Raw genomic sequence first — 16322 nt, forward strand, 5'->3', positions numbered from 1 at the left:
AGAAAGTTGAAGGTTCGTAAATAACTCGTATAGTTTTCACACTATTATAAGCCTTTAATTTTAGTATCAACTTTGTTAATTAAGTCATACACCTTTAAGTATTGAATTTTGAGCCTCCTAACTTTGTCTAACTACTTTGTCACAAGTTAGATGAATCAAGTTGTGGACCGATGGTATAAAAATAAAAAAAGGTTATGACCTGAGGAAAGTTGTTATGACAACTAAAGGAGGGTTCGACATTCGAGCATGTTGTGTGACAAGTTCTTAGTATGTGATAGAGTTGTTCATTGAAAGTGCTCATTCATATAGATCCCTCTATTGCAAACCGCAACCGATGATATATGAATCAAGTTATGACAAAATTGTTCAATTTAGGGCTACTACTTTGCTAGTCGCAAAGTAAGGAGGACAGCAACCTTCTCTTTCATAGTATAGTTGTGACACCAGGAGTGTCACAACCTACCCTATTCATAGTATGATTGTGACACCAACCTACTCTCTTTCGTAGTATGATTATGACACCAAGCAAAGAGAAATAGCTCGACTATATTTGTTTAATCTTAGAACACCCCCAACCTAATCTTCTAAGTAGAAGAATTCATTTCAACAAACGTTCTCTCTTTACAAGCAGTACATATTAAGAAACGACATAAAGAACAATTATTTTAAATTAACAGTCATCAAAGAAAATTTCAGCAAATAATCTGGTTAAAGTCTTTAGCAATCTTTATCTCTCCCAAGTTGAGACATAAATTGATTGGTTCATGTAAGTAAACGACCCATGAAGTTCAAAACTATATCCTCAGGAAATGAACTCATAGACCTGTAATGGAAAAAGGAACCTGCATTTATAGATTTAAACAGCTCAATGTTTCCAAGCAAATCAATTATTCCATAAGAATAAAATTCCCCTATCAACTTATCTATAAAAAAAGATAGAAGAAGAACTAGTTACTTTTCCAGTCAACTGAATATTTCAACAATCCGAATACAGCAACTTATCTATAAACAGTTCTAACTAGTCTCACATCTATATTTTTTTTTTTTGTTCAGACGAGAAAATTATGGCTTTCATAAAGATACAGCAATAAGTAGTATGCACCTGAAAATGATCTTTTGTAGTGTCCACCACAATGAGGATCTTCAATTCTATGCCGTGAGGAAAAACAAATTTGCTGCAAACATTCATCATATAGATACCTCAATTGCGGATTCCAAGAGTGGCTGAAATACCTGGACATTTTAAACATGTATTGCTGCTTTTGATTGCCATGGAAGATGAACTTCAAGCAATGCAATCTATTTCAGATATTCCAAAACGCCCTGCTTGACATCTTCGAGAAAGGAAATGAAACCCATGACACTAGTCAGGCCGCTTCCATCGACATCCTGTTCCTCAATAAGATAGTTTTCAAAAGCTGTAGCATCATCCCGACCTCCACGAATAAATATGAGTCTTGGGGTGATGCATCTCTCTTGTTTTAGTTCGTTAATTGTAGTTCTTAACAAACCTGAAAATCAGCACGACAAAGTTAAAAAAAAAGACATCAACTGAACTTTGAGGTAACATCCATTTCATATGAAGGTAAATAATTATCTTACAATCTTGAGGAGGAGGAAATGGAAGTGTAGGGTCTGCGGTGGAAGAATAGAACACAATTAGAGTAGTGAATGCGTCTAGGAAAAATATCGGACTGCCGCTCGTAATCAGTGCAGCACGACTCAACGAGTGTCGTGGATATGCTTGAATGTCGGGAGTAGAATATGATGCCAATACAGGATACACGGCACAATGTAGGGAACTTGGTTCAAGTGCACTGCGCCAGTAAAAGACACATGAATTACACGGCAACGTCACATTGAGAAACCGAGGGAGAGAAGACTAATATATATATGAAAAATGATATTCTTATGGCTTTTTTGCTAACCACAAAATTATCAAGCTGCATCAAATTTCTAAATCAGTGCATACCCCACCAAAGAAATAGTATAACTGAATCAAGTGTAGGTTAAGAAAATATATACACCTAAGACATCAAATTAACATTATCGTGTATATCAAATTAAGTAGCATGATCAATAATAATTTAAAAAGGAGGCTAAGGAGATTTCATTTTATGGTAAAAAGTTCATTCACCTCAGTCATTTTGCAAGAAAAAAAAAAGATAACGGAGGATCGGTTGAATTTCAAGTAGTCAGTTTCACCAATAAGATCTGAAGACTTACTTCCCATTTAGAATTGCACAAAAAAGACTATATATCTCAAAGAGGTCTACATAAAATTCTTGGAAAACGCCAACAATTACTTTCTTATTTATCAAAGATAGATAAAATGCAAATGGCAATCTTCTAAATAAAATGTTCACAAATTACCTGAAAAGGCATTGCAGGTAGATCCGATAGTCGGGGTGGATACCTTCCTCGTGAAGACGAAGGAGAGGGTTCCTAAGTAATGCAAATACCAAGCGAGGTAGAGATTGAAGTTGCGGACACTGAGAGAACGCAACGTCGACCAGAGAAGTTCCTGAAGCTCCATTTTTGTAATGAACGAGTTTATAAGCATCATTGTATTGGGCAGTAAGAATTACAAGCCAATCATGAAGTAGAGCCCTGCCCTCTCGAACACCTTGCTCCAAAGAAGCTAATATAACCTTGAGAAATAGAAGTATGGTTAAGACAACATAAATGTCATTGACACAATGCAGATAGCTAGTAGCAAATACGCATATGCGTAAGAGATAAGAGTGCTCTGTAATCTGTAAAAATCAGTCAACAGGGAAGTAATTAGGTGAGCATGAATGAGCACTAGAAATAGCCAACTCCGAATCCTTATCTCACTTTGCATTAATATTTTGCGAGCATTCTTAAAAATATTTTGATATGTGCCTTGTCTTGGAGAATTTATAAATAGGAATGCAATGTAATTACATAAGAATTCAATAATTCTCTCTTGTTATACTCTATTGCACTCAAAATTTAATTAGTTTCATAAATTGAAGCTTTTAGATTAGAAAACTTTATTTACTAAAATTGTGCCCATTCCATTATCCAAAAGAAACCTACTTAGTAGTTCGGGTATCAAGGAGGCCTTGGAGAGAAGGTAGAGTGCTAATTTGATTCTCCTTTCCTACTACTAAGGAGGCGTGTGCTATTGCTACTACTTTTGCACCACTTTACTATTGCTGAGATTTTAGCTAACAATGTGTTAAACTCCTTGTCTTGCTCAATGTTAACTACTACATATTAATTTATATTTAATTAAATTTTCCTTTTTAATTACAATAGTTCTAAGAAGCACAGACTCCCTTATACATGAGTGTTCGAACCAACTTGCACAATCTCACAAGTCTCATGAGACAATCATCTGACTCTACAACATTTAGTTGCCAAATTAACTTGTAGCTTTTTATTATTTACGGGCTCTTATTGACTACTAGGCTAACCCATGATGATTCATAGACTCTTCAATTAGAGTAAATGTATACACTACACTCTTCTCTCTATAAAAATCAAAAAACAAAAATCTCTCTAAAGTCTCCGTTCTCTCTAACATTGATTTTATAAGATGTTTTGAAAACCGAGCAACCTAGCATCCCACTAATTCGAAGATACCCGAACAAAGAAGATATGAAGATTTATTCTTATTAAACTCACCCAAAAGTTTGAGCACACAACTTTGGATAGATGTTACTCAGACACCATGATCCTTTGCCAATGGGGCAGCCCTGGGGGCAACATGGGTTCTCTAGGATTATTAGTACAGTTCCAAACAAGTGGTCTTCCACCAAGATAGTAAATAAATTATATTCTTTTGCTGTAGTGATACGTTTATCCATTGAAGTCCTGACTAAAATATTCATATTGTTTGTCTGTTTACCATGACTGTAAAGAAATTCAGCATGCTCCCATGATAATCACTTTGTTAGATATATTATAGCAGATTGCTTTGTTGGTACAGCTATATTTGAAAGGATTTATCTTTTGAATGAGCAATGAGAGAACCACCTCAGGCTCATTACTGCCATAAAGCTCGTTAAGATTTTGAGCAGATTGTTGGTACAGATAAATTGGAAAGGACTTACCTTATGGACAAGCAATGAGAGAACCACCTCAGGCTCAACACTATCGTAAAGCTCGTTAAAATTTTGAGCAGTACCGAACTGTATAGTTCGTATCCTCAGTCTTCGTTTAAGGGAATGTTCGGTTCTGCATAAACAATTCATCATGCGTCAAGTTAGTCACAATAACTTGTCCTATAAGCAACTAACAAGAGAAGAGTATATTAATGGCAACATAAATTATGAAACACTGATTTCAGACAAAAAGAATCCGGAGGGAATGTTTTTTTCTCATAGGAAGTTTCTTACTCTCTTCATGAAAGGAACTAAGTTAGAGACTATGAGAACCTTCAATGAAATTGAAACTGGAATAGAAAAGAAACTGGATTGACAAAAAAACATTTTCTATGATCATTTTAATCTTCCTACTTCATTAAGGAGGAAATTAATTGAAAATAAAGCCTAGAAAGTGACATGGATTTTAAGCATTCGTAAACCAAGACGAGTGGGTTTGTTGCAATGAGAGCAAGAAAAGTATCAGAGCAATTCTTTCTGGACGCATTATACATGTCATCACAGTGATTAAAATCCCTCAACCATGTCACAAACAAGAGAAAACTAATGAAATGTGTGAACGCTTTTAGTATGAGAATGAAAGCTGTAATGTCGTGACCTAACTGTTAATGTTAAAAACGTTAAGAAGAACCAATCCAAGAAAATGTAAACTCGTAATTGAGGACTGGACAAACTGTCAAATTGATATTAATACATTGATAAATATATTATTGACATTCAACACTTGAATGAGGCATCAAAAACACAAGAGAATCAACCTATTGAACACAAACACATGTTAGACGATGTTTAGATTTTGGAGCATTTAAAATAAGAAAAACTTCAATGAAAGTCTTCTGTATCTTTGGATGTACCTACTAGATGAAACAGAACTAGAAAGCTCCTCAGGAGGCACAACAACTGTATATTGGAAAGCAATCTGCACAATAGGGAGCCCAGGAGCATGCCTGCAAAAGATCATCGTATGATGATTAGTAGTATAAAGCTGGTAAGCAAACACCATATAAGTATTTAACGGGGTGGATTTATAAATTTAAAATATTTTACAAGAACAGAAAGTCGGCAAAATTCAATGTGGTCAGAGACTAAACCAACTTATTTGCAAGGAGATGAAAAGAACTTGAACAGAGTCAAAAAATTTTGATTTTATGGACATTTTTTCATAAAACTAGACTGTCCTTAAGGATGATACAAGTATTAAGTAAAGCTGTTTGGCGAAGGAAACAGCAAAAAAATCAAAAGAAAATATAAAGTTGTACACGGCAGATACAAGAGTCAAGGTGAAAAAATATCCTCCAATAACAAATGAACCACTCCCCTTCCCTCTTCCCATTTATTAACTATCAAGAACAGAGAGTAAAAGGAAAGAACATGGAAGTATATACAGATAAACTGAACCCAACTTCAAACTTCATGAGCAAGACCACCTGTTCACATAAGGATTTGTTCTCTTGAAAAATTCTCCAACCTTTTTGGAGTAAAGGCAACATCCTCTCTGAAAATTTCCTACCCTTGACCTCCATAGTGAAGGAAAGAAAGGATTTGTAATTGGTTTGATTGATGTTCCAACATAATATTATGGGCATTGGTTATGCTTTCTTTCTGAAATTATGAGCTAAGTTTTATGTTGTTGAATTGAAGTTCTTTTCAATGGTTAGGTCATGAACTTTCCTTTTGTTGGACTTGTTCTTTTGTATGCCCTTATATTCATTTATTCGCTCAATAAAAGATCAGTTTCTTATAAAAAAATAACAAAAATAAAAAAAGTTCCAAAACACACTTACAAAACAATAATCAAACAAAGCAGGTTCAAGCTCAGTGCTCTTTTTCTGCTCTTTTCATTTAAGTTTGTCCATAACTATAAATGTGAATGCATCTACAACTAGCTAGATTATGGTGTCGGAAAGCAACCATCACTGACTGTGAGAGGTATTTCTTAGCATTTAATATCAAGAAGATTACAAAAAACGCATCATACTATGTTATAAATTGTTTTGAAGCTTGTCAACAAGGGAAAATAATTCCACAAATACTACAATAGTAGTTCTGTACCTTGAAAATCCAACATTATTTGCGAATTCAAAGTCATACGCATATGTTGCATAAGAATCGCAACAGATTATGTGTTGAACATTCTCATATTGTGGATCCGGGAAAAAATGACCATACTGCAGAATAGTTAAGAAAATTAGTATGATATAAAATATTTGAAGGGTTAGCCTAAAAAGTTATATGTAATTCAAACAAAATTTCAAACTCACTGAACGGCCAGGCTTGAATTCAGTAGAAGTTCTTAATCGCAATACACAACCAAATGCATAAGGCCGACTTAACATCCGATACCTGCAATAGAATTCTGTCATTAAACAATCTCCTAAATGATAGCAATTTCAGAATGCAGGTTTGTATGGGTTTCAAATATTAGTATCTGTATTAACATATATTTATTCTAGTAGATGATAAAAACAATCTATCGTGCACTATGTATTTTACTCGGAAAATCATTAGTACATGTCATTAGTTCACAAGTGCATTATTAATCCTATATGCAATTTAAACCGATTTATAACTAAAAGCATATAGGCTATAAAGTCCTGGATGTTTTATTTCTTTTTAATTTAAGTGAGAAAAAAACTGCTATATACTTACATATCCTGAGGAAGAGTTGAGTCATCTGTACTTGAATAGAAGCATAGCGAGCCACCACTTTCAATGCTAAGAAATTTTAAGGATGCCAAATCTGTGTATTCATTTGTAATCGCAAATATGTCGACACAAACTCCTGCTTGGACAGCAACTGCAGCCTGGAACAAGTGAATTAATACTTACAATCTTGAAAAGCAATGAAAAAGATCAGAGCAACGATTCATTATCCATATTACCAACTCCCTATAAAATGGGGTCTGCTCAGGAAGTAAAGCACGGTCTGCATCCTCTCCTTTACTAGCATATTGCTCCCCATATCGCCTCGTGTCAAGTTGACCAGCTCCATAATCAGAAGGGCCAGACAGGAAAGCAAAAATTCTAGCTGAAGTAAAGAAGACAACACCATACATTAGAATTTGTGTCCTTTGATTGAAAGAAAAATAGGCATTGCTCAATGCCACTTCTTTGAGAACAGAGAAATTATTAGGTGAGCCTTCCCCTGCTTACCTAATGCAAATATGCTCCCATATTCTGATCCGAGGTAATTAAGGAGTGCTTCCATAGCCACACCAAAACCTCTTCCACCTATCAATATACCATCTATTCCTTGACCTGCTGCTGTAGTTCTCTCCCATGACGTGGTTGGTCGAAGAGTTTCGAGAGCAGCCTCAATGCGATCCTTACAGGTTTCTACCTGCAATTAGATTATTAAATTACAGGTTCATCCAATCATGATGCATGGAAGGTGATGATAACCAGCTTCTGCTCGATAATTGACAAAACAATCAATTATATAAAGTACAAAGGTAGACAAAATGACATCTTTGACATACCGGTGCCAAAAACTGCAACAAAGGCATTACATCTTCAAGTTCAATTGGCAGGGTGCCCTCCGTATCAGGGGGAATGAAGACATTCTTCACAATGGGTATAGGACCTTGAACATCGTATAGACCTAATTTGTGGCTGAAGGTAGCAAGACCAAAAAGTGAACCAGGCCCAAGAGCTACAAGGAATATTAAAATAGCACAGAGATAAAAGGACTTAAAAAGAATTACAGATTTACAAGAAAATAGGGTTTTAATCCAACACTTGAATACCTTCTAAAGCTGCCAGTAATGCACTTTTGGTGAGCTCCAAAAATTCTTCTGAAGCTGCAGTTGAAAACCAAATAAAATAATATGGAAAGGGTGAAGAGAATAACAAGGGGAAAAAGGAGAGAAAGAAATAAGGATGAAGGTGAGATTAGTTGAGGTGTCTACAAGTTGACCCAATCACTCGACAATTAGGCATTTCCGAATGCATTTCCTTTTCAATCATTTATCCATCCTATTTAACCAGATTCATCATGTGAAAATAAAAACTTTTAATCTTCACTTCAAAGCAGAAAGTACTAGAAATGAAATAAACAGACTAGAAAAATTAGTAGGAAAAAAATTACGATATTGCTATATTCTGTAACAAAGTATAGTTGTATCTCCTCCAAAAATAGACTGAATGATTAATAAGTAAGCAGATAGTTTTTCTAATAACAGTCTATGATCAACTAATGATTTGCTCTTGGAATGTATGTGTCTAGTGTTGCAGTAATGCTTATCTAGGGTGTGTTGCCCGTGACCGCATGCCCATTCCAAACTTTTTTACCTTGCTTTTATTGTATTCTTCGTTCTAGAATAGTTATTTATTTTCCTTGTAATTTTGAGAGCGTATGACTCCTCACCAATTTTGATGTCTACACCTGCAAGAGGCTATTTGCTTCAAACTGTACTATTGGGTAGACATCAAATCTTCCTACCCAAGTTACATGCTACCAATGTTGTTACCTCTTATTGATTGTTAGCTTCTAACATTTGCTTTCTCAAGTTATTTTCAAAACATTTTCCGAAAACTTTCTCTAACATTGTTTTTTAAAAACGGTTTTCCAAGAACAAGGCAGAAGCTAAATTATCGGCCGTTTGTACTTCCAGTTATCCAAGTTTTAAGGGTTGACTTACTTGAAGGCGAACGTAAGTCTTGAAAAAGTTCGATTGTACCAATTAGTATCAGAGCCAAGTCAGCTCCTAAAAATGAAATCAGTAAACATGTCGACGATTAAGTAGTTGAGAAAGTCTCATGTTGACCAGTTGGTCAAAGATCAAAGAGCCTTGCTCTATCTGGAGGAAGACCATGACAATTTTCAATTTTTGGAATCTCACCTGGATTAGATTGCCACCAAAGCAACAAAATTGATGTGGTAACTGGTTGCTTAGACGGGATGGTCGCCAAGAATTGATGTTTAAGGTTAAGCCCTAAAAACGGTGGCTTTGAGCATGGGGATAGAGTGACAAGCTCTATTGTCTGCATGGAGGAACATGTCAAAGGTTTAGACAACTCTGAAAAAGTGATAGTTCAAATGGTCTCGAGACTTTTTTGAAGATGTAAAAGTTGTCTTTGATATGGTTAGAGCCACAATAATGGATTTGACCGCCAGACCAAACCTCATCGTGAGAGTAGTAGGAAACCGAACCCCGACACAGAACACGATCTAGTTTAACAAGATAAGGGTCCAGAGTCTAAGCTCTTCTGTGGGGTTAGAGATGCTAAGGCTCTAGAGAACTTTATCTTTGACCTCGAACAATACTTTCAAGCCACAAATATCGTGACAGAAGAAGCAAAGGTCACGTTAACAAAAATGCATCTAATTGACAAAGCAAAGTTGTGGTGGAGATCAAGGAAAATGGATATTCAAGACGATTGATGTACCATAGACACCTGGGAGAGATTAAAACAAGAACTTCATACTAAGAAGATCAAGATATTAACGAGACAGAAAATGAGGGAATTGAAACATACTATGAATGTTTGAGACTACATCAAGTAGTTTTTTAAGTTTATGTTAGATATTCGTGATATGCCCTAAAAAGACAAAGTCTCTTCTTTGTCAGTGGGCCGAAGCAGTGGACGAAGTCCAAACTATATAAACAACAAATTCAAAACCTTTCACTGCCTACGCAGCAACAGAGCATTTCTTTGACTTTAGTAGCGATCAATCCCAAAATGTGAAACGAGATCAAACTTCCTCAAGTGAAGGTAATAGTAATAACCAATCCAGTTTGCCCAAAAGTGGGGGATGACAGACTTGGAATTGGAGGGAGAGACCATAAATCCTTCCAACAGAGATGGAAATTCGTGGGGGGGACTGCACAACTAGAATTATTACAACCGAGGACCCCATCTTCCTTTCTCAGATTAGCCAATTACTATCAGCAATTCTTCGAAAGATTCTCAAAACATGTTGGGTCCTCGAAAAAGTTATTGAGGAAAGACAACAACTGGAGTTGGAGTCCAGAATGTCAACCTATAAGAACCTGAAGAAAGCCATGATGAAAGGTCTGATACTCAAAATTGCTGATGAAACGAGACCCTTCGATATTCCACTTCTTCCATCAGCCCAAGTGTTGTTATGCAACTAATTTTTTAACTAATATATATATATATACACCTTTTAGGTCATTAGAACAAATGTTTTTAATAAACAATATATTTAAAAAAGCAATACAATTAATTAAAAACAAGGATTTCTAATAGAATAATTTCAAAGAAAATTCCTAGAAAAATATCTTTAGCAATCTAAATCAATAATAGGTGAAAATGAAAATGAAATTTGCTTTGATGGGAATAAATCTTTATTATTTAAATTTAGAAAAAAAAAATTGATTTCTAATATAGCTCTTATTGTCGAGCACAACAAAAAAAATATGTAGAAAAAAACAGCCCGCATAAACACAAACTTTAGAGTTCCATGTTAAACAACTTTGCACCTCAAATACCGCCTTCCTAAACTCATACCAAACAAACACCCCAAACATAGACTTCCTTGGTCGATACTGAACAACTCAATACCCTAAATACATGTTATTTAACTCCACAGACTATACAACTTCAAACTTAATAACTCAACTTGGCACCCCAAACACACCTTAAGATACGAAAATAAACTAAAGAAAAAGTATATCTAAAAACCACAGATATGAAATGGACATGAGACTCAGAAACAACACAACCTAGATACGATGACACATCATTTTTAAAAACCTAAGAAACTAACACAACAAAAACATGTTTATAAGAATACATTTTTTTAAATGTATCAATTTTATACGAGAAGAAAATTCAAGTCAACAAGTTTAAACATTTATGTGCTTCAAAAGATGAGCCATTTCATCCTCAAAAATTTATTCTAACAAATGTTGGATCTATATTCACTTTGTACAATTATCTAATACGTGTCAAACTAGTGTTAGAGTGTCCAAATTTTACACACATGTTAGGCACACATTACTCAAACTAAAGTGTTTATGCTTCTTAAAGAACTGTTATTCAATAAACACAACTATCTATCTTCAAATTAAAATCCATATTGATGTAAATTGGGCAAGGAGTATCATAATTAGAAGATCTAACTACTCTTGCCGAAAAGAACTCGGTTAAATGATGTAAAAATTTATGGAAATAACTATTTACTTGAGTTTGTTCTGGCACGATGTTTTCAGGATTTTAAAAAGTTTGAGTAGTTTAGCTCCTTCCAATACGGCCCTTAGTTCCAAGACAAAGTCCCAACCGAAGTTGGTCGTTTGTGAAATTTTATGGGACATGTGCGGAGATAGAGAAAACTTTCGAACATGGGCTACATTTTAGCTTGAATTTTCAGGTATGGTTCAATTAGTTTCTTCCATTCACCGATATGGGCATAATGTAATGGATAAGACACCTATTACCTTCCATAAGGATGAAAATCCAATCCCCTGTCCCATGTTTGTTGAACTCAATTTGCTTCTTCTTTATAAGAACTCTAACGTCTTCCTTTTGATGAAGATAAAACACCTATTACCTTCTATAAAGATGATGGCCCCACCCATGTTTGTTGAACTCAACTGGCTTCTTCCTTACTTCCTCTTGTAGTGGCAACATTTTTTCTATTGAAACCAACTAGAGCATCTTTGTGCAAGTTCCATTGGCATTTTGCCGCTTTTAGTTTTACTTTTCACTCGGATTGTCTAGTCTCCTTTCCTCCCAGAATAGAAAAGAAAAATCCCACCTAGGACTTGAGGGACTCTATTATTTGGTGCCTTCTAATTGGGCTTCTCTTTGTAGTGTTTTTTGCTATTAAACTGATAAAAACACATTTAACTCCGGTAATCAAATCAACTAAACTATAGTTTAATTGCTTAAGTACTACTATCATAGAAATTGATGAAAACACGTATTGTATCTTCAAATTGTAATGTTTTTTGGTAATTTCCAACTTCTATGATAATAGGACAATGAAGAAACTCGTTTAAAATGTTTGTCTTCTTTCCAGCACCTGCCTCCTATCAAATAAAGATGGATACAACTATTTGGATCAGAGGCATCTAAGTGGGTTAGTACTAATCTTACATGACAGATCAATGGCTGCAACATATACTGGACGAGCTTGCATCGCTTCCCCTCCTGAGCCTTCATCTTTAAAAGGGGAAAAATAGATCAATGTCAAAGAAGGTAAACCCCAGAAAGAAAAGAGGCAAATACAACTATACACAAAACAAAAGAAAAAATGCATGTTATATCAATCAATAGGATCATTAGCAGTTTAGTACCAGAGGGAAATATGGTAAGAAAGAAGGCTAAAATTTCTGCAGAATACCGTGTACATGAAAACAATTACAACAGCATATTCATCTATGACCCCATGAAATGAACAAAAAATGACAAGATTCATAGTTTCAATCCTCTTTCCAAAATCCCACAATTAGAAGGTGAAAAAGGAATTGAAAGGGCGAATTCAAATCAAAAACGAAGAACAGAAGGACTCACCGGGCAGCTCGAGATCTATGAAAGAGGACATCATCTCGGGGCAGGATTCAGGGTTGGAGAATCGAGCAATCGCCTTGGAAGAGAGGCCATTGAGGGTGCCGCAGAGGGCACACGTCCAGGCCCAATGCTCGAGGTCGCAATAGGAGTTGAAGTAGGCCCAGCAATGCTCGCAGCGGGGGAGAAGGTGAGCGTCGGATCCGTAGGCAGGAGGGCGGCCATTCTCGTCCTTGGAGGCGAAGGGAGTGACGGAAACTCCCCATGGAAGGCCGGAATTCTCCTGAGCATCAGCATCAATTGGGAAACGAGAGACTGTAGCTCTAACAGCCATAGCCTCCGAGTTTTTAGCTCTCTCCGCTGAAAACGAGAGCCCAGTAGGAGAAAACGCTGCCGGTCGTCGGAGATTGTATGTTAGAAGAAATAAAATAAAATTTAAAAAAAAAAACAATAATTAAAAAGAATAAAAAGATGATGTGGCGTTCCACATAAGATGGACCAATTGTAACGCGCCTTGTCGATGCATAATTGATGACGTGGTATTCTAGATCGTTGTTCTTAAAATTATTTTGTTTAAAAATAGATCATACAAGTAGTACAAATAAATATATTATTTTAAGATAATAAAGATAAAATCATTTAAAGTTTGAATTTATTTTTCTAATTGAAAATTCATTAATATAATATAAATAAATATATATAAAAAAGAAAAGGTCGAGACATATGATTTGTATACATTGTGACCTTAAATACTCTATGTAATTCAGACGTTCAAGATCTATAGTGATATTATGTTAGAAAAAAAGACTGAAAAATTTACCTATATATTGTGGATATTAGGTAAAATGTCGATAAAATAACAATAAATATCGATAAAATATTGTAAATATTGAAAGAAATATGTCAGAAATATTAATACTCTTTCTTAATCTAAATTATATTTTTTTTTTTCATCTTTTATGAATAACGCACGCATGGATAAATACTAACAATAATAAATTCAATTAATAAATAATTATAAGCACAATTTTAAAGTTATTATTATAAATATGTGCATTCCACGTGGATATTAAGAAGTAAAACTAAAATGGTATAGAAAACAATTATGACGTCAAAAATAGAATTTGTGAAATGTTTTGTTTTTTTGGGAGTTCAAAAATAGATTTCTGTTTTGAACAAACAAAAATGTAAAAATAGATTTATCAATAAATCTTTTTAATTACTTTAATTTCTACCAAATTGCAAATTGATTTACTAAACTAACAATAAACAAGACTTATAAATAGCAAATGACGTGTAATATCACTATCAGCTTAGAACCAGAACAATATCTGAAATAAGTTGCTTAATCATGCCATAAATGGTGGACGAAAAGATTGTACCGTACATGTATAGATGTAGGGAGGTTTTATTGTGTTTATTTTTAAGGTTTTATGATAGACACGAGAGTTACAACCTTTCAATTGACTATATGTTAGGTGTATTGTCAATGATGTAAATAGTTATTCATTTTCTTATTGAAGATTCTTGGAAGGGAGTGTCACATTGGCTAATTTAGGGTTTGAGAAAGCTCAAAATAAATTCATGAGAGCTCATGCTCAAAGTGGACAATATCATACCATTGTGGAGACTCGTTATTCTTAACATGGTTTCAGAGTCGTACCCTTAATTTAACCATATCAATAGAATCTTCAAATGTCGAACAAAGAAGTTGTGAGTCTCGAAGGTGTAATAAAAAATGACTCAAGTGTCGAACAAAGGGTGTACTTTGTTCAAGGACTTCATAGAAGAAGTCGGACCTCGATTAAGTGGAAGGTGTACTTTGTTCAAGGACTCTCTATTGATGGCACTCACAGACCCAACTTGGCTATGACATGCAAGACTTGGGCACGTGAGCTTTCAGGCGCTCAAAATGATGGGAAAGAAGAAGATGAGGGGCTACCCAAAATCATACACCCAAACCAGCTATGTGAAAGTTTTCTAGTCTCCAAACAAGCAAGATTGTCGTTCCCTATTCAAGCCAATTTTTGTGTTGAGCTACCACTGCAACTGGTTCATGTAGATTTGTGTGGTCTGATCACCCCATCATTGATTGGGGGTAACAAATATTTTCTCTTACTTGTTGACGATTATAGTCGTTGAATGTAGGTGTACATGCTCAGAGAAAAAGGAGAGGCATTATGTGCGTTAAAGAAGTTCAAAAGACTTGAAAATGATTCTAATCACAAGCTAAAAACCTTGCACATCGATTGAGGTAGCGAGTTCTTATCCCAAAACTTTTCAAAGTTTTTCGAAGAGAAATGTATCAAGCATCAACTCATCGCATCATACACTCCACAACAAAACATTATGCTCGAACGAGGAAACCACAACATAGTGAACACTGCAAGAAGCTTACTCAAGAACATGCAACTCTCGATGATTTTCTAGGGTGAGGCAATACGACATGAGGTTTATCTTCTAAACTATTTACCGATAAAGTCGTTGGACACTCGCATCCCTACGAAGCATGGTTCGACAAGACACCTCACTTCGAGTACCTCAGAGTCTCCAGTTGTACAACACATGTTAAGACTGCAAAGCTTATATCAAAAAACTTGATGTAGAAGCCAAATACGGTGTAGTTTGGCATAGAGGATGAGACCAAGGCACAAAGGTTGTATAATCCAAAACATGAGAAAATTCATGTAAGTAGAGATGTCATATTCGAAGAAGAGAAGAAGTGGAATTAGTGCAATGTTGACTATAACAAGCAGACTGTTACAGAGTTCACTGCATTGTAAGAAGAGGGAGACATAACAGACCAAGAAAGTGCACCAACAACGACATCAAAAAAATCTACACATATCATCACTGATGACACAGAAATGCATGATGAATTCTCTAGAACAAGAGAGCTCAGGCGAGAACACAAGAGGATCCACAATAGAGGGTGGACCAAAGAAGTTTCGTTCTCTTGCTAAAATTTATGCATATACACTTGAGAAGAATTAGATCCCGACAAGTTAGTGTTGCTCGCGGCCGAGGAGTTGACAACTTGCCGAGGAGTTGACAACTTGCTGAGGAGGTGACAACTTACCATGGGGCAGCAATTGAGACCATGTAGCATGAGGCCATGCAAAAAGAATTTGAAGCCAATAAGAAAAACAAGACATGGACATTGACTAACTTATCGCCCAAACACAAGCCCATTGATTTGAAGTGGGTGTTTAAGTTGAAGAAAAATAGTATAGAAAATGTCATCAAACTTAAAGCAAGGCTCAGGGCGAAGGGATACATGGAGCGACAAGGAGATGATTTTGAGGATGTTTTCGTGCATGTGGCTAGACTGGACACTATAAAGTTGATTCTTGTCCTTGCAGCTCAATACGGGTGGGAGACCCATCACTCGGACGTCAAATTAGCTTTCCTAAATGGTGATCTCCAAGATTAAGTGTATGTTGCCTAATTTGAAGGGTTCGTCATCAAAATCGAAAAGCACAAAGTGTACAAGTTGTCAAAGGCCCTCTACGATTTACGGCAAGTGCTGAGGGCATGGAACATACGTCTAGACAAGAAATTAAAGACTTTAAACTTCATGAAGTGCTCGCAAGAACAAGTAGTGTATACAAGAAACAATGGAGTTGAAACACTCATAGTTGGCGTGTACGTTAATGACCTGATCGTCACTAGTACAAGTGTGGAAGACGTCTAAGAGTTCAAACAGCAAATGAT

General features: G+C 35.5%; 1 protein-coding gene across 3 annotated transcripts; it reads right to left on the bottom strand.

Annotated features, from left to right (window-relative positions):
- Positions 1 to 690: 690 nt before the first annotated feature.
- LOC111466573 (protein transport protein sec24) lies at positions 691 to 13028 on the bottom strand. Of its 3 annotated transcripts, none has more exons than XR_002714399.1 (15): positions 12615 to 13028; positions 12198 to 12263; positions 7880 to 7933; positions 7613 to 7785; positions 7287 to 7473; positions 7016 to 7161; positions 6783 to 6937; positions 6395 to 6476; positions 6186 to 6301; positions 4988 to 5080; positions 4083 to 4206; positions 2374 to 2651; positions 1603 to 1817; positions 1103 to 1511; positions 691 to 842 (listed from the first exon to the last, which is right to left on the bottom strand). XR_002714399.1 is itself a non-coding variant. In XM_023111291.1 (14 exons), exons 1-14 carry the CDS (start codon positions 12940 to 12942, stop codon positions 1300 to 1302), a joined length of 2229 nt encoding a protein of 742 aa, XP_022967059.1. In that variant the 5' UTR covers positions 12943 to 13028; the 3' UTR covers positions 870 to 1299. The 3 variants fall into 3 exon arrangements, 1 of the variants encoding a protein (XP_022967059.1); XR_002714400.1 differs by having other exon boundaries at positions 695 to 823; XM_023111291.1 differs by lacking the exon at positions 691 to 842 and having other exon boundaries at positions 870 to 1511.
- Positions 13029 to 16322: the final 3294 nt, after the last annotated feature.

This window comes from Cucurbita maxima, unplaced genomic scaffold, assembly GCF_002738345.1.
Source record: "Cucurbita maxima cultivar Rimu unplaced genomic scaffold, Cmax_1.0 Cma_Scf00031, whole genome shotgun sequence".
NCBI classification, from domain to species: Eukaryota; Viridiplantae; Streptophyta; class Magnoliopsida; order Cucurbitales; family Cucurbitaceae; genus Cucurbita; species Cucurbita maxima.